Source organism: Molothrus ater, chromosome 3 (assembly GCF_012460135.2).
Source record: "Molothrus ater isolate BHLD 08-10-18 breed brown headed cowbird chromosome 3, BPBGC_Mater_1.1, whole genome shotgun sequence".
In the NCBI taxonomy this organism is placed as follows: Eukaryota; Metazoa; Chordata; class Aves; order Passeriformes; family Icteridae; genus Molothrus; species Molothrus ater.
Genome location: NC_050480.2, coordinates 90,865,042 through 90,883,743, shown reverse-complemented (window position 1 = coordinate 90,883,743; position 18,702 = coordinate 90,865,042). Strand labels below are relative to the sequence as shown.

The following is an 18,702-nucleotide window of genomic DNA, read 5'->3' as shown; positions in this document are numbered from 1 at the left end:
TTTAACGGAAACAAATTTAGTTTTCTCCACAGCATTTTTAATCACTGAAATCACCCAAAGATTTGGATTGTTACAGTCATCTTAATTAAACATAAAATGAGATACTGTAATATTCATCACTTTAAAAAAATTAGTCAGACCAGCCAAAGCCACTTACTTTGCAAACTGTGAATATTTCAACATTTCTTTCTACACTGGCTGCTAGGAAACAAGCAATCTGCAAAGGTTAAAGGAGCTCAAACTCTCCAGATGACAATGGGTTGTTTTTTTGGGTATTTTTAAGGATTAATACACCAGGATTAATGCCTTATTAATATCATGGCAGTTTTGCAGCAGCTTCCTCTCTTGAATCCTTCTATCATTCACTTACTCTCATCTTACACTATTAAAACTGGTATTAGGATCAGGTTCTTAGGTCTTTCCCTAACACCTCCTACACAAATTTATCATCCTCATAAATGTCATGAGCTTATTTGTGAGAATGGTCCAATCCTTAGCTTTTCTATGGCTGGGAGATCCTGTTAGATCCAGCTCCTGGAGCTATCTGTAATGTGTGTCACACTGGCAATCCTATGAGGCAACCTTAAATTCCTACTATCATGCTGCACATCACGAAATCAAGAAAATTAATCATAATGATAACCCAACACATAACTACACAGCAATTTTTTTATTTCTCTGGAAGCATATAATTTCATTCTAGAAATAGAAAAAAAAAAGAGATAAATATTTCTAAAATGTAAATTCATGGAGATTCAGTATCAATATGCCTGACAGCAATAATTTACTTTTCAATTAAAGGTATATATTTGCTGCTGAGGGGAGAAAGGTCAAGGCAAAGAAAAGAGTGCCTGACATAGCAGCTCAATCTATGAAGGCTGCATAGGGTGAATAGTAATAAAAAATTATTCAATTTATTTTGACAATTTCCTAAAGCACCTATTAGATGGCTTCCCCTATCTTCCTTGACTTCATCTATGACTTTGATTTTTTTTTAAGTTGAACAGACATACAACCCAATCCACAGAGAGCTTGCATTGCACAGTTGCAATTCCAGAACCACAAGTCACTTCATAGGTTTTGAGAACCAACAATAAATAACACTTCTTAATATATCAGTTGGGTAAGGCAGATTTCTCATGACTGCAAGCCCTTCCAGAAAGCAGTGCTGGTGACTATGTATGAGCTGGTGACTGTGGATGACACTCTTCTCCCTGAATGGTAGGGCAGAACATTCTAGTGTCAAGCCAAATTCATCCTCTGCATCTGAATAGAAAGCATCAGCATCTTAATTTAAATATTGAATTCCTACGTCAGGTAAAACACTTGGAAGCACCAAAGTGTTTCCCAATCTCCTGAAATTTAATACATAGGCTTTTCCCAATCTCCTGCAATTTAATACATAGGCTTGCTACTTCTACCTGTCCGTGAGGAAGATTGTTTCAAGTCCCCCCTTTCCTAGTTTGTAGGTACATGTTTGCTGTGTCATGCTTTCTGCAGTTTCCTGTACAAAATTCTGGCTACCATATATTACAAACTGTTAATCCTACTCACATTCTATTACCTTTTCTCTATACCAGATTTAGCTCCTTGGTGTTATGTTAAACCAGACAATACAGATAATTTCTGTAAAACTATTCCCAGCCATAGGCCAGGCCTGATCTGGGCACCAAGTACAGAGAAAGCACCTCCATGAATGACAAGAACATTCAAACAAAACTTAACTAATGGCCTACTACCAACAAACTTTATTATTGTATAACCAATCTCATTAGACAGACACACAAACCAAGAGTGTTATTTCTGTTCTTTTCTGCCCTTTCCATGCTAGTCTTCCAGCCACAGAGCACACAGGCAACCTCCATACATTTGCTGCCTCCAGGGGAGCACAAATGACACCTTACAAGAGCTCTTCAGATTTGCAGGGGGGACAAACCACTTGCTACTGCAGCTGAAATCCCAGGATCATGTCCTCCACTAAATGATCCTTTTGAAGCTTCTTCAAAACAGCTGTTCCACTAAAAATTCTCAACTATAAACTGGAAAAAAACTTAATGAAGGACCTAATTGAAGGGTATTAATACTCTCTTTCAGACCTCCAGAGCCTGGAGCAAGGAGACCTTTGCATGAAACTCTGCATCAACCCAGCAGGCATGGCCAACAGCAGCCAGAAGCAAATAATGAATGAAATACACAACCCACCTGAACAGGCAAGGGAGGAAAGCATGACAAAGCAAAGATGGCACATTTTAACCTCTGGTCATTGGTTAATGAGAAACATTCTGTCACACACAGTTCTCTTCCTCCCCTCCACAAGGCAAGCAGGGCTGTGGAGAGGGAACCTTGAGCCTCCTACAGCCGCAATTTCTGGTTGTTTCAGCAACAGCTTGATACAAGACACTGATTCAGCAGAATTGGATATATATATAAAGTGTAGAATGCAAAAAACAACCTCTGTATTTCAAGATATTCTCTGCAGTTTATTTCACCTAGTCAGAAGTAATATTTCTCAGTGAACTCTACTCCTATTTATTGTCAGCATCCATAAGTAGGATTAAAAAACAACACCCAAGTACTCTGGCCAGCATCTCTATAAAACCTACTGTTGAAAGGCACATTTAACTCAATTTCATACAGAAATCCTGCTTACAAGGTGCTCTGTGCCAAGATTAATGTTTCTATTCAGATAGCATTTATAACCAATGGCCATAGGATTTCTCAATCAAAAGTAAAAAGGTCAGTTTTGTATTCAACTACTGAAGTTCACAAGAAAATTACACAACTGAAAATAGTTTTTAATGCCTGAGGCAGATTTGCAGGAAAACAATTCTAGATTTCAGCTTCCTGTGACAACTTACCCCACTACTCAGTTGCTATTAATGCTTTTTAGCTTACTGCATAACTTCTTCTCCTTCATTTTATTTGCTTTTAATTCAAGTCACAGAACTTTGTTCCCAACTTGCTGTCTCAGCACTCTGTTTCATAACTGCAAGAAAAGAACGGGAGGCAAACAGAAAGAAAAGAACATAACACCAACCACAGCAACTTACCTACTAGGTCAGGAGCAAAGTATTGGAGGCAACAAACACTGTGAGCTATATACATTAAATAGAAGACAGTGATTTAAACACTTTGTGCTTTTTCCAAGACTTTCTCCTTATTAACAGCACGCAGGACAGCCTGCCTTAAAATAAGAAACGTGGAAAAAAAGCACAGAATTTAATTTTAAAGCCCCTCCACACATACTGAAAATAAAAGCAGTCATACAAAAGACATCCTGCTTGACTACTCCTCCCTCACACCTCAACAAGGTGTTTACAGAAAGGAGGAACAGACTGCCAGTGTGACAACCTCCTCACCCAGCCCTGTGGTACCCACCAGTGAGTCGCTATCAAGCTCACACCCTTGCCCAAAAGCCAAGCACACAAAGTGGCTGCATTCTGCCATCCTGCAACTTATGATCCTCATTGGTAAAGAGCTAACAGTTCTTGGAGAAGCCAACCTCACACTTGAAGAACTTCCTGGTTTAAGTTGCCATTTTGCAGAACAGCAACTAGTGTCAAAGATCCCAGTAAGAGATAAAAAAAGTAATGCTTGTCAAACACATGGGCAAAATTGATAGGAGATCACTCTAAAATACTTCAAAGACCAGATTTATTAACTTTCTGTGCTAGCACAACCACTATACCACATATTCTTGTCAAAGACCTGAAAAATCCTGTGGTTATCCCTATCAAGATCAGAATTGCTCTGCTATGTGATCTTGAAGGAACAAGAACCAAGAACTACTACTTTTAAAAACTTCAAAGTTTTAAAGGGCAAAAAGTTAAAGGAAGTAGAAGACAGTAAGAGTGATCAGCAACTATACTAAAAAGAATTCCTCAAATTATACCTTTACTTTCACATGGAACTAACAATCTTCTCATCTAAAAAGCACTCTCATTCCTACTGGCATTTAAAATTAAATAATCCCTTGCAATATGAAGTAACTTCCAGAAAATCTATCTCACAAATTAATTATGAATTACAGATAATTCTAATACACAATTTAAAGAAGTGTTTTCCTCCTCCATCCCCAATGTCATCAGCTTTCTTCCAGACTAGCTATCTACACTAAGGCCACGGCAACATTCATGGGCACTGGCCACTCCAGAGGACCCACCCAAAGCACACACAAGTTTAAGATGTGAAAATATGAACACTATCAAGGAAGGAAAGGATAGATATCAATAGAAGAAAAAATAGTCTTCTATTGCTTGGTATTTGTTAAAGGAATAGATTTATTTAAAGGAAGCTCTTAAATGCTTCTTCTATTTTACCCATCAGACAGAGAAAATCTCCCTGGAATAATTCTGATTTTTTTTTTTTGATGTTTGAGTTTCGAGTTTTGAGACCTGTTGCAGGGTTGCCCACTAGTGTCAAAGTCATAAAACCCTTTTTATATGTCACCCAATAAAAATCAAATTTTCTTTTAGAGAAGCAACTAGTTGTGTACAGAACAAAATCTATCTGTATTTCACAAGCATTCTTATGCCACTGTCTGAAATGTAGAGCAAAAGGGGAATTCCATGGGCCTCTCTAAGAAGTTTGCATTTGATTTTTAGTAAATTAGTACACCTAGCATATGTAAACTGACAGGAGAGACATATGTTCATATCTTAATGACCCTCTAATCACCTGCTCATTCCCTCAGCCTGGAATTGATTATTCACCAGAGGCACCTTCCCTCTTCTGCCTCTCCTGAGGGTTCCAGTTGAGCCACTGATGGCAATAAAACACTGGGATTAATGGACCTTTGCTCTGTTCCAATATGGTCCTTCTGTAGTAAATCCCATAGCAAGCCAATGCACTGACAATCAACTCCAACAACTAATGTCACTTAGTGAGAATTGCTAAGGTTCAGGGGCATCACATCTGGGAGACGTAAGGGTAAAACACCAATGCAATTGCAGGTGGGACGGACACTGAGTGCTCTCAGATATTCAGCAGCCCTATCAGAAAGTCTGTTCTGAAATTCTACAGCGCTTTAGTGCAACTAGAATAAAGAGAAAGGAAAAAAGAGAAAGAAAACAGTTTACAAGCACATTATACCCAGCAATGACAACAGCAGTCACTCGGTAGAGGAGATAAAATTAGTTATCTGGGGAGGAGAAAGAGCCCTCCAGCACTTAGATTTAATAGAGTCACTTATTTACTGCTCACTGAATTGCTCTGCAAGAATATAAAAGCAGCCTGGAAACAAAGCATTTCTTCCATGGCAAAGTTTCTCAGTCAGGGAAGAGTTTACACTTGGCAACTAATACAGGCCATTGGGAAAGTTTTGTAGTGAAATGTGTGTTTGTCTATCTTCACACCAAGATTCTGAAAATAACCAGCTTACAGGAAAACATGATTTGCTTAAATATTAAAAGGGAAAAAATTAAATATGAAACTGTAGTGTTAAACTGTTTGCGTGCCTTAAAACTGTAAACAAAGCATAAATGAGATTTACAGTAGGGAAAGAGCAAATTACTTCCACACTTCTGTAGCTCATCAGCCTAAAGAGCATACAACTCCCAGCCAAATCTATTTCAGTGAAAAGAAGTGAAACTGTGTTTGTTTTCCTTGTAATTGCTATTTACAATGTGTTTGGTTGCCTAAGGGAAAAAGACAGATAATTACCAGAAAGTTTCTAAATACACTTTTAAACGCTAACAGCCTAAAATTTCAGACAATAAACTGAATTACAATTATTGTCCATAGACTTGGACACACATCCTCAAGTAATTAAATTCAGTCTGTTACAATCCACTGTTTGGCATTTTTTTTTTGATGTATCACTGCTGCTGAGATGGCACAAACCACTCAGGGACCCAAAATGCTTCACAGGAGGTGGGGAGGGAAGGGAAGGGAAATAAATCACAAAACTACCAAACATTTTTTATTAAACTTTTCTGCACTGAAGGTTGGACACATTTGTGAATTACTAACATAGTCAAACATTAAGGATTTAAGAATGACATTGCCTAGGGAGTCAATTTTGCCATCCAAGTAGAAGTAGAAGCCAAGCAGAAAAGAAGAAATTTGGGTGTTTACCCTGGCATTCACACATCCTTTTCTCTCAAAAGACTGGAAGGTTAAGTATAAAAAGCGATGGACAAGTGTGCAGAAATCCAGTTTTATTGTTGAATGAGTGGGGCATTTAATGAAGCACCTAAACAGAGACAGGGTTTTGGGACTGGGTTTTCTGTTTTGATTTGGTTTGGTTTTTTTTTAAATCTAGCACTTATTTCTTCTTACATCTGTTTTTAAAGATGTTCAAGTATGAATGGTCCCATGTAAAATTTTCAATTTGTCTGAGAAAAGGAATGTGTTATTTGAGGATATAGGCCCCAAGCTTCTACATACTGAAGTTTGCAAGCTGAAGCTGGCAAGCAGGTAAAACAATTCAGCTTTACCTGAATCTGTCTTAAGAGACTCTGAAAACATCATTTGCCTTCCTTTTCTGCAAGTCACTGCTAGATACCACTATTTAGTACTTACAGTCTACTTTTGTCACACAAGTGCAAATAGGCCTCTTAAAATTGGCACCATATCCAAAAGAAAGTGCTGATCCTAAGAAATTGCAACTCCTTGACAGGGCCAAGATAGCAAAAAGTTCTGGCACCTTGCAGGCCTGCAAGAAATCCCTGTACTTTAGAATCATTAAAGGAGATATTTTATTGACTTTAAATTGAATTCTCAGCAACCTGATGCTTGTTTAATGACCTTGATAATAGAAAGTGAACTGGGAGTAGCAGCTCCCACATGTGCAGGCAGGCCACAAGCTATCAAACTGGCAACCATGTGGGCAGTCCTCAACAAATCTGAATTTAGTGCACCTACATAGAATCAAATATAGACATATTAGGGTGTACATACATATATTAGGGTGTAGTACATCTACACCCACAAAAACATCACCTGTCTCAGTCAGAAAATGGGATTATCTATCCTTTACCAGACCAGGACCAGACTCTTCTCACAGGCACAAAGAACATATTTTTCAGCTGAGCATTTCTAACATCAAATTTTGTTCACTGGGTGGATGTGGCTGGTAATAAACAACTATTCTCTGCTTTACAGTACACATGTGCTGTACCACAGCTGAGAGAGTACAAAAGAATAAAACCTAACCCAGGAAGAGCATGGTGCTAACCCACCAAGGCTGGCAGTCTGATCTTCACAAAGGCTTAGGAGCTGGACTAGATAATCCTTGTGGGTCTGTTCCAGCTCAGAATATTCTGTAACTCTTTTCTCCTGTATGTTAAAATCAAGCAATGCCTTCGTCTTTAGCACCTCATCTGTGACAACCCATCCTTACTGTACACTGTTCAGAGGCAAGATGGAAGGTGCATGAGCATAGCAATGAGCCTGCCTCTGACTGCCCTTCAGTCAATGCACTTGAAAACAGGCCCCTTTTTATTTCTTTAAACAAGGTGAGTTTTCTGTTGGGTTGGCCTTCCTGGTTATGCTGAATCAGACTTTTTCCATGAATATTACAGCTGCTTAAACGCAAACCCAAGCAAAACAGCCTCTCCTTGGTTTCTTCTTGGGAGTTTTATATTTTGGTAAATTTTCCTTTAACCTGACCTCAGGAGACCTTCTCAGGCCTGCACAGACTTAAGACAGCCTCTACGGAAACTTTGTAGTCAAGCACCAAGACTAATAAAAGCACTATTCATCTAACTTACACATAGAGCTTTTAGTGATGAGTCAACCTGTCCAGTAAAACTACGGACACAGTTTTTGTCCAACAATTTATCCAACTCATCAACAAGCAAAATGACTGTATATACATTCCAATGCAGATGTACAAGTCAGAGTACCATTCCAATTAATGTGCAAGGTGAAATTTGGAGGTAAGGGTCTGACCAAGGCTTCATTTGCTTTATTATCTACTTTTAACCAATTTTCATTTTGGCAGTAAATTCAGGGCTTGTCATGCCAATTTAATTATTTTTTGAACTTATATTATTTGAACTTTGCATCTTTATCAAGGCAGTTGTGCAAACATTACTCAGCTTTGTTTCCCAGATTAGTTTTACACGTTTAGAAAGTTTGATGAAACTGAATTGCCATTCTTAAGCAAACTGGGAATGCGTCAAAAAGGTTTTGCTGTGCTATGGCATCTCTCAGAAAAGCTGACTGCATTAGCTGATGCAGAGCAGGGAGGAAACTGCAGTTGCATTTTAGAGCTCCAAGAGGAATAGTTGCGATAAACACATTTTCCACCCTGCCAGGGGAGAAAACGCAGGACAGCACCAATAGAGACTTCTGCCAGCAGGAAACGAGGTGGGGCATCCGTGGAGAAGAGGATTGGAAAAGAAGGAGGGTACCGGGAAAACAGAAGCACGGCAGCAGGAACTCGCATCAGAGCGGCGTAACTTTCAGCAGCATCCTCCTCCCCGTGCTGCTGCTGCTACCCCTCTCCCCTGGGAGCTGCCGAGCGATGGCTCCGCGGCCCGGGCCCGCAGCGGAGGCGGCGGGCAGGGCACCGGCCGCCCCCCGCCGCCCGGAGGAAGAGGAAGCGGCGCCGGGCCCGCAGGAAGTGCGGCTGCCCCGCGCCCGCCGCCCCCGGCCCGGCCCGGCGGCTGCTGCGCCGTGACAGGTGGCGGCGGCCAGAGGCGGCCCCGGGGGCAGCGGCCGGCAGCACCGTTCGTCACCCGTTCGGCAGCCGCCCTCCTCGCCCAGCGGTGCACCTGCCCTGCCCGCCCCTACCTTGTTGAGGTGGGGGTCGCGGAGCACGTCGTAGCCCCTCTTCATGGTGAGCTGCAGGGGCCGGGCGGCGTCCCGCCTCTTCTCGTCTCCCTTCCCTGCTTGCATGGTGCGGCGCCGCGGGGCTGACTGCCGTCAGGTCGCTGCGGGAGCGGAGGCAAAGTGGCGGCGGCTCCTCCTGCTGAGGTGACCGCCCGGCGGGGTGGGATGATCCTACCGGAGGGCGGGAGGGAGAGAGGGAGGGGGCAGAGCCGTGGCGAGGCGCCGCCGCCGCGCGAGGGGGTCACCGGCGAGCCGCTGAGTCACCGGCGGCTCCGCGCGCAGCCGGGCGGCCGCCCAGGTGCGAAGGGCAGCGCGGGTGCGGACCCGCAGCCCTGCCCTGCCCTGCCCTGGCGGGGATGCAGGCTGTGCTGCCTTCCAGCGCAGCGGAGGGGCCGCCCGCAGAAGGAGGCCGGTCTGGGATCACCTGCTGCAGGGGCTCGCAGGCGCGGCTCTGCCTCGTCACGCCGGGTTTGGCACGGGGGCTGCCGAGCACCGCGCCCGGACATCGTCGGCCCGGAGCCCGCTGACCCCCCCGGCGCGGCCTCACGCAGGAGCCGGGGCTCTGCGCTTGAGTCACGTTCAAGTTTCACTTTCCTTCTGCTCTTTAAATGGCCATGAAATCCAATCTTTCCCGAAGGGGACGGACTGCATAGCTTCGTACAGTCCGGAGCACGTTTGATGCAATTCGCTGTGGGTTGGCCTCAGCTGTGGTGGTCGGGATTATGCCTGGTCAGGATGGAGAGCACCGGGGCAGAGCAGGTGCTTAGCTGGTTTGTACCGCTAGCCCCGTTTGTTTTCAGTATGTCAGTATGTTCTGAAATTCTTTACATGTGTGCAAAGAAAAAAAACAACCCTTTGTGTGCTATATCACTGTGACTTCATTCCTCTAAATTCATGTATGTAAGCAAAAATAATTTCCATATGGATGCTGTAGTCCTGCTGGAGAATTTACACAGCTTTAAATGTGTGACTAGAGGATTAATTTAGTAGAATTTTGTTTCTGTTGTCAAACAGCAATGAACAGATACAGATTTTGCAGCTCTTTCAAACTTACCTCTTCACATTTAATCAGTAGGCCTTGTATCCATCCTACTACCTAATCTTAGATATATATATATAAAAAAAAAACTTCCACAGAATCTGGCTTTTACCGAATTTCCTATTAAGTAGCTCTGAGAAGTTTATTTGCAGATAACCAACAAAGGAAAGTTGGAAACATTCCAAGTTTCTATTTCTGGAAACTTGACTTGCAAGTCAGCAGAAAATTCAGTAAATAGATCTGTCCCTTGCTCCACCATCTCAGTATTATGGAAAGCAGTAAACTAAAATTAAAAATTTCTTCAAAACTTTAAACCTGAAGTCTTTCTGATCAATTATCCAGCTTCCCTTGGATTTCTCTGACTAGCTAAATATCTTCCTCCCTATCCAAGTCCTGAATATTACTATCAGGTATCAGGGATATGTGGTTTCATTTCAGCTCTTTTTTAGTTATAAAATTGAAAAGCAACATAGAAACATCCTTTCTCCTTTCTTTGTGAGTACACTGAAACCATTCTGATAGAATGCTTACCTAGTGCAATATTTTGTCTGAGAGTAATGTGTACTGATGTAATTTTTATCTTCATGTTGCAACACTGTTTATAAAAAAACCTCTTTGATTTATGTGAAAAGTCACTGCAATCATTGTGAGTACCTGCTCAGAGGTCTGACCCCAGCCAAGAACTTGTCCTGACTCATTCTGCCCAAGTTATAAAAGGTATGTAATGAAGCAGCTAATTAAAGTCAAATTCATTGGGATATATACATTTTTTTAATGTAATCAGAATTCAGAAACCATTTACTACTGTGTTTTTAGTGTGAATTTACTCCTCCCTATCTTCCTAAAAATAAAATTTATTTCCATTTGTTATGTTCAAACACTAATAAAAACTAAATGATAACTATCTTTTGAGATAAATGAGTTGTAAGAATGGCAACAGATCTTTTCAGCTCAAAAGAAGACCAAAGAAACAAGAAGAAATGGTGTCATGTGTCACCTGTAAAAATCTTCCACTTGAGACCTGGAACATTTTACCATTTAATGAGATTAGTAAGGATTTATTTGTCCAAGTCTGCTGTTAGTGATTACTTTTCTTCTAGATGCTATACCTTCCTTCAAATTCAGTTGTGCATTTGTATTGCCTTTACAGAGTGTCTTTGATCAAGAGAAATTTCAGAGTGGCTTTTCTAGGACCTCAAAATATTCAAACTGTAAAAATAATTCAGGGGTCCAAAGGAGTAATGCTCAGCAGTTACATCTGCAGTCAAAGGTCATTATTCCAAAAGAGTACTGCATTGCATAATAATGGCATAATATAATCCTATTTATAGGACTATAAATAAAGCTTTTCTAAGTGACCAAATTATTTGTAATGCCTGTGTACACAATATAGATTTTTTTGTACATGTTAGCCCACGTTCAGATTATTAGTGGGCATTGTACACTGTTGGTGTGTTTCTGACAGAAAATACAGTGGTTTTGCCCTTTTGGCAGGCACTTAATTCTTTTTCTCAAATGGTTTCTGTATGGAACACTTTTAAAACTCTTACTCATGATTTTTCATAAGTACTTATGGTTTCTTCCCACCTTCTGTATTTCTTGTCTCTCTGAAATCTCCTCAGATGTACTGAGGATGTATGAAAATTTCCACTTGAAACTGTCCTAGGAAAAGAAAGAATAGAAGGAAGATTGGTGGTGTGATTTAACCCTAGACAGAAACTAAGCACTATGCAGCTGCTCACTTGCTTCCTGAGAGGGGGAGAACTCAAAAAAGGTAAAACATATGGGTTAAGAACAGTTTGATAAACAAAATGAAGTAAAATACACTGTAATAATAGTAATTAAAAGTGAAGTAACAAAAAAGAGGAGTAAAATAAAAAAAAAAAGTGATACACAAGACAATTGCTCACCACCTTCTGACCAAACTCCAGCCCAACCCTGAGCAGCAATTGGCCCCTCATGGCCAAATCCCCTGATTTAATTTAATGAGCATGATATTGTGTGGTATGGAAAATCCTTAGCTGTCCTGCCTATGCTCCCTCCCAGCTTTTGTGTCTCCTTGTTGGCAGAGTATGAGAGAATGAAAAGTCCTTGACTGAGCGTGAACACTATTGAGCAACAGCTGAAACATCAGTGTTATCAACATGATTCTCGTACTAAACCCAAAATGCAACACTCTACCAGATATTAGGAAGAAAATTAACTCTATCTCAGCCAGGAACTTGACAACCTGCTTTTTCATGCCAGCAGTAAAGACAGGTTAAGTCCAGGAAAATAAATTTCTTTATTGTATTTAATTAAGATGACTCACTGTGTTTAAATATTTAAGAATGGAACTTTGGAAATATCCTTGTGTTACACTATGAGTGATCAGAGGATTTAGATTCCCCCAAACTATTTTTTGAGCCACTGTTGATTTTGGGAGTTGCATATCCTGCTGTGACACTGGGGAGGGGTTATCTTTCAGGGCTACCAGTTTAAAAGAAAAGGAAAGGAACTCCTATGTCCTGATGAAAACATCCAGTTAACTACTTTTAGGGTGGTACTTGTGTGTCGTGTCTGACTTACCCCATTAAGATCTGTAGTCAAACTATTACCTGTAACAGTTGGTGCTCACTGTGGAGTCACCGTACTCCAGGCAAGACCTCACCAGCCCTGAATCAATGGAAAGCTTTACTTCATATGTTTGAACCATGCCAGTGCCCTCCATACTTGTCAGCACAATGTTTGTTTTTTTGCAATAGTGCAACACTGTTAACTTCTGCTGGGTTTGTGATCTGGTATAACCCCGGGTCCTTTTGTGAGGGGTTGTTCATTGGGAGAGACTTTTAAGATCATTGAGTCCAACTGTATAACCCCGGGTCCTTTTGTGTTGGGTAAGTTCATTGGGAGAGACTTTTAAGATCATTGAGTCCAACTGTTAACTCAGCACTGCCAAGTCCAACACTAAGCCATGGCCCTAAGTGACATGCCTACACCACTTTTAAATGCCTCCAGGGACAGTGACTAATTAAAGGATGGAGATGCTCCTTTAACCCTCCTTTTGCTGCTCATGTATTTATAGAAACATTTGTTTCTATACATTTGTTTATTGAGTTACAAATTTTTATTGAGTTACAATTTTTTTTGTTGGGTTGGCAATACCAAGTCAAATTTGGCAGGGACACAAGGTTAGTTTTAAAAAAGATTAATTTTTTCATGACCTACAAACTAATTGAAGCATTTTTAGAATCTCTTTAACATAAACATTTTACAGTAGTGGGTAGCAATCCTGACTTGTGCTAGGGAATTTGAAAATGAAATTGGATTTTTCATCATTGGGACAAATGTTTTTAGTTAGGCTGAAGGAGAAGCAAAAATTGAACTATATAAGCAGTATAAGGTTATTGTTTAATAATGATTTTTTTATTATCTTGAAGTGATTTTTATAACACAAAGGTGGTTTTTCTTAAAGATGTAGTTCAAAGTAGACAATGCACTCCTGAAGTTAAGAGCAGAATCTAGTAGAAGGTTTGAAATGCCCAAGTGCCAACACTCTCAGTGCTGCCAGCCTGGCTGTCCCTGCCCACACTCCCAGGGCTCCCACCCACCCTGCCATGGTTCAGTAGCCCATATCAGCTCTCAGGGTCATCGATCACTGCCCCAGCAGCACCACAGCCCTGCCTGGGCCTGGCCATGGGCCCTGTTGTCCTGGACCCTGACCACCTTGCCAGCCTGGCCTCCACAGCCTCATCACTGCACTCACCCAACAGTCATGAGGTGTCCCTGACCACTTGTGGGCTGACTTGCCAGCCTGGCCTCCACAGCCTTGTCACTACAGAGTCACTCAACAGTCACGAGGCTGTCCCTGTCCCTGGTTGCCCTCACTGGGCTGACCCCACTTCATGTCCTCAGCTCAGCCTCAGGCCAGCCTCAGCAGCACAGCACACATGGACAGGGCTGCCCTCAGCTGCCCCAGCCTGCCCTCCTCCTTCAGTGGGGGTGGTGGCACAAGCCATGACTGGTGACACCTTGCGTGCCTTGCTGGCCCAGACAGGGACACCACTGGCCCCAGCCCACACCACAGCCTGGCCAGAAGATGGGTGTGGAGAAGGCAGAGCCAGGCTCTTTTCACAGATGAGGAGTGCAGTGCTAAGAGGTGGCAGTAGCAAGGTGCACTCAGAGAACATGGAATAAGGCTTAAGCACAACATTTTCAAGCAGAAGGGTGGTGAGCACTCAAATGGGCTGCCAAGAGAGGTTGAAGAGTTTCATGCCTGCAGCATTTCAAAACTTGACAAGTCTGTGAACAATCCAGCTTTGAAGGTCAGTCTGTTGACAACAAAAGGTTGGGCCAGATGAACTTCAGACATCCTTTCCAACGTGGACTGTTATGTGATTCTGCAGGTAGTACACTGCTGAGAGTGACAAATTCTCTGAACATGCAGGCATTTCTACAGGAATTTCATTAGAGCCACAAAAGGCTGTTCCTCCTCATGAATTCACCAGCTTTCTTTGACCTCACTCTTCGGTTTCTGACTCTCCTTCTATTAAGGCTTCTATAAGGCTGTTTGACCAGTGGGATTTTTACTCAGAACTTGCTTCATACCTCTCATGCTTGATCCCTTTCTGCTAAGGGTTTTATCCTACATGCATTAAATTTAGTTAAACTGTTGAACTTCAACAACTAGTGGTAAGTATCCTAAGACTCCACAATTTTGGAATTCCTTGCTGGGTTCATAAAAATACTAAAATTATTTCAGCACAATACATACATAATATATATACATATTAATTAATAAAACAGTAAGAATGCCTGTTACAATTGCTGTTAGTCAACATCCCATTGTCCAGGTGTCACAGGGAAAAAGCTGTGCCTGGCCCAGTACATGTTACTGGAGATGTTGAAGCACTGTGAGAGCATGTCCACATACACATGGTACCATTAGGAACTTCCAGCACTTCTCAAGTCATATGTAAATTAGGAAGAGACATATAGAAGTAGTTGCATGTCTACATAGCCACTCACACTTCACAGTAGGCCTGGAGTAGAATAAGACTTTAATTTTCCCACATGCCAGTATTATCATATTGACTGGTAGACCATGTCCTTGTAATTATAGTGAATCTAGCACAAGGCAATTAAAATATGCATGCCACAGTGCAGCATGTTCTCAGAAGATATTCTGGCTGTATTTCAAGAAGATTAAATAATGCTCAAAATAAGCACCCTTTTCCAGTGTTTTTCCAAATAGTGCAGTTTTCTAAGAATTTGTTCTATTTCTAAAAAAAAATACCCCAAAACTGTAGAGGCCCAGTTATTCACTTGTTGTCTTTTAATCTCACAAGAACAAAACTAATGTGAGGAGTAATAGATTTCAAAGCTGATTTAAAATGCCAGTATTTTGAATATGCAGACACTCTGGAGTGACTTAAATGACCTACATAAAGGCGTGAAAACTCACATTCCTTCTCTTCAAGCTATTCAAAATCAAGCAAATCTTCCTTGAAATATCCTGTTAAAATTAATTTCCTGAATTGGCTGGGGATGAGGAATGTAAAATATTTCTAGATTCCAAAGCCTGCTTATCTGAAGGATAGGAAATCTTGATAGTGTTATCTTTTCATCACTAATGCAAATGCCTATATTTAACACTGCACCTAGTTTTAGAAATTTAGATGTGTACATTTATTTCCATCTCAAATATTTTAGAGGTATTTTGTAGAAGAATGTTTCAGATTAGGAGCTTAAAATTTTTAGATTGTTTGGCTAACTGTTTCAGAACAAATTTTTCTTGGCTTCATTTTAGTTGCGCTAACACTGAATTTAGAACTGAAGATTTTTGAATGCCAGAATTAAATTACTATGACTTTATGGTATGATTTGTATCATAATGCTGGGAGTTCACTGTCTTGCTAGGAATAATAGGATTTAGAAAAAGGCCCCAAACAGTACTTTTACTTAAATTGCTGTATCAGATCTATGTTCCAGCAATAAGAGTGGAAAAATCTGCAAGACTCCTTCCATTGTTTATAAAAAGAGGGTGAATTCTTTTAGCTCTGCCAATTACAGACAAAATTTCAAACAACTTCAGCACCTTTAGGATAATTTTGGAATAGTATTAGCAAGTGCACTTCCATTGTTTGCTTCCATGGTTATGTCTGGCCCAGGAATTTTAACAGTTTAGCAACAGACAAAGCATGCTCAGAAATTTTCCTCTTTTAACTACTTTGTCTCCTATACATAGGAGCCCATGAAGGGCTTTTTCTTTTCCACATGCTAATTACCATAAATATTTTGGAGATTGTTCTACTAACTCTATTTCGTTTTCCAAATCATTAGCAATGTTAAAAACAAACCCTCTGACAAAAATGTTGGCAGAAGCTCAAACAGAAGTCCTAGTTCATCAAGGAAACCCTTCTCTGTGTAAAGGACCTGTGTGGGGTCCTTTACATGCTGTTCAATTGCCAAAGCACGTGAGGTTGAGCACATGAGATTCCAGCCATGCTTAGGTTTTTATGTAGAAATCATTTGGACAAGACCAATTAAAAGTTAAAATCAGTTGAATCATCAGGGAAGAAGTATGAGGCAGTACTTTTAGAGGTAGAGAATTGCCACTATGCTTTAACAGGAGGCTGTAAAGACTAGGTAAAGGGATCATGGGCATCAATGGCAATGATGCTTGCTTTGCAATACTTGTACAAGGCCTAGGTAGCTTCAGCATGAGTACAAAACACAAGGGCAAAAGAAGTATCATGGAATGGCCTGGGCTGGAAGGGACCTTAAAGTCCTTCTTTAAGGTCAACTTTCTGCAGTGGGCAGGGACACCTCCCACTGGAACAGGTTGCTCAAAGCCGCATCCAACCAGGCCTTGAACACTTCCAAGGATGGGACATCCACAGCTTCTCTGGGCAACCTGTTCCACTGCCTCACTATCTTCATCATGAATAAATTCTTCCTAATATCTAATCTAAACCTGAAGGAGCTCAGTCTAAAGCCCCCTTGTCCCATCACTACATGACTTTGTAAAATATTCCTCTCCATCTTCCTTGTAGATAGTGGAAGGCTGCTCTAAGGTCTTCCCAGAGCCTCCTCTTCTCCAAGCTGAACAATTCCAGCTCTCTCAGCCTGTTTTCATACTGCAAAGCCCAGGATGTGGTTGCCTGTCTGGTCTGCAAGTACAGTTTTACAGCTCATGTTGAGCTTCTTGTTGACCAAACCCCCAAGGTCTTTCTTCCCAGGACTCCTCTCAGTCCATTCTCCACCCAGCCTGTATTTGTGCTTGGGACTGTCCTGGCCCAGGAGCAAGGCTAGGGTTAGGATTGCACTTGGCCTTGTTGAATTTCAGGAGGTTCACATAGGCCTATCTCTCAAGATTGTCCAGGTCCTTCTGGATGACATTCCTTCCCAACAGCGTGTCAACCATACCACACAGCTTTGTGCCATTGGTAAACCTGCTGAGGGTGCACTCAATCCCACTGTTTATCATTTTACCAAGCTTAACACCTGAAAGAGAACACTCAAGTAAGGGCTCATAGTTCATGCTTCACTAGAGCATCATGAAGAGTGTTTCTCTCCAGCCACTTTTAAGATGATTCTCACCTCATGATTATTCCGGTAGTAGCAGTCAATGTCCCATGAACTTATTCACTGATAGATCTGTTCACCTTGTCATCCAAAGAGTCTTTCTATACAGCTCTATAGAGGCCCTCAAAGGTCTGGAGACTATAGCTTTAATACAGTGGTTCTGCATACCATAAATTCTTAATATGAAGCTAACAAGCATCTAATTTAATTAAGATTTCTACTGAGATAACAATAACTTCCCATACCAAAACCCCAAAAGGATGCTCTAAGACAATATTTTGAAGATGAACTAATGTGGTCATTTTGAAGTTTGACAATCTTTTCCAAATACATTATGTCCTTTTTCATAATTAAGATTATTTCTTCTGACCTTAATTTGTAAAAATAAGTCCAATGTTATTTTCTGTTGTGCAAAAGAAAAGAAATAACAGAGACTTTGTTTAAACAGCAGATTTTCTGGTTGCAGGTGGTCATGTACAAGATAATTCACCATTACTGTGGATTTGCAGTTACAGGACAAGAATGACAGAGTTTCAGAAATAATGTGGCGTTGTTGCCTGTGCATAGCAATTAGTTGGTGGCCTAGTTCAGATGAGAGTTTCAGTGTCTTATAAAATGTCAAAAGAATAGCTGTCCTAGTTAATATAATTGACTGCAAGGGACAGTTGAAGGGCATGGTTTATCTATTTAAGGAAACATTATCCAAAAATTAAACAAATTTGGGCAATAAATAAGCTGTAGGGAGAAATATGAGTAAATGATAAATTTTAGAAGTGGACCAATAAAAACATTACTGCACAGCACTAAATGTCTTACCTGGCAAATAATCAGGTGTCTTCTTGCTTAAGTTTGTGAGCAGTTTTATTGATTCATACTTGTAAGAAGAGACTTCTTGAAGAAAAACATTACTCAAAATGTGTTTAAGTGTTTGTGTTCCATAAATAAATATGTAAATAAACATATCACTACTTGTTACTGTATCCTACCATTACTGCTTGTACAGTCCTTATAATTCTTCTAGTGAATGCTCACACTACAGGTTTCCCTTATGGCTTTACCCAAAACCTCTAAATCTCCATTAAAAAGAGAATGTTATTGATTTTCAGCAAATCCCACTTCCATAGAGCCCATGCAGTCTGTGCTGTGACTGCACAGCAGTGCCTCTAAAGGAAGGTGCTGCTGGGGGAAAGTACAACACCTACAATGACTCAGAGGCCTCTTTCCTAAGTGGTGCTAAGTAAATTAAAGTAATCCATTGTGTATGTTTAATATTTGGATTGAATATAATCTGCCATTTCGTTACTCACTCATTTGCTATT

The 18,702-nt window shown here is 40.9% G+C and overlaps 2 protein-coding genes across 5 annotated transcripts in view; one reads left to right on the top strand and one right to left on the bottom strand.

The window, feature by feature from the left end:
• The window catches only part of ME1 (malic enzyme 1), a 154,031-nt gene extending 145,002 nt beyond the window's left edge, over window positions 1-9,029 (bottom strand). The window contains exon 1 of one of the 2 annotated variants that reach the window (XM_036379346.2): window positions 8,740-9,029. In XM_036379346.2, the coding sequence (XP_036235239.1) occupies window positions 8,740-8,844 (105 nt within the window). In that variant the 5' untranslated portion in view covers window positions 8,845-9,029. Of the gene's footprint in view, window positions 1-8,357; window positions 8,490-8,739 lie in introns of those variants that run through there. The other variant, XM_036379347.2, reaches the window with a different exon arrangement.
• Window positions 8,700-18,702, top strand: part of PRSS35 (serine protease 35) — a 44,940-nt gene continuing 34,937 nt past the window's right edge. Inside the window, exons 1-2 of one of the 3 annotated variants that reach the window (XR_004979853.2) lie at window positions 8,715-8,785; window positions 9,158-12,114. The gene's annotated coding sequence lies outside the window, so the exon portion shown is untranslated. Of the gene's footprint in view, window positions 8,786-9,157; window positions 12,115-18,702 lie in introns of those variants that run through there. The other 2 variants (XR_004979854.2, XM_036379351.2) reach the window with 2 other exon arrangements.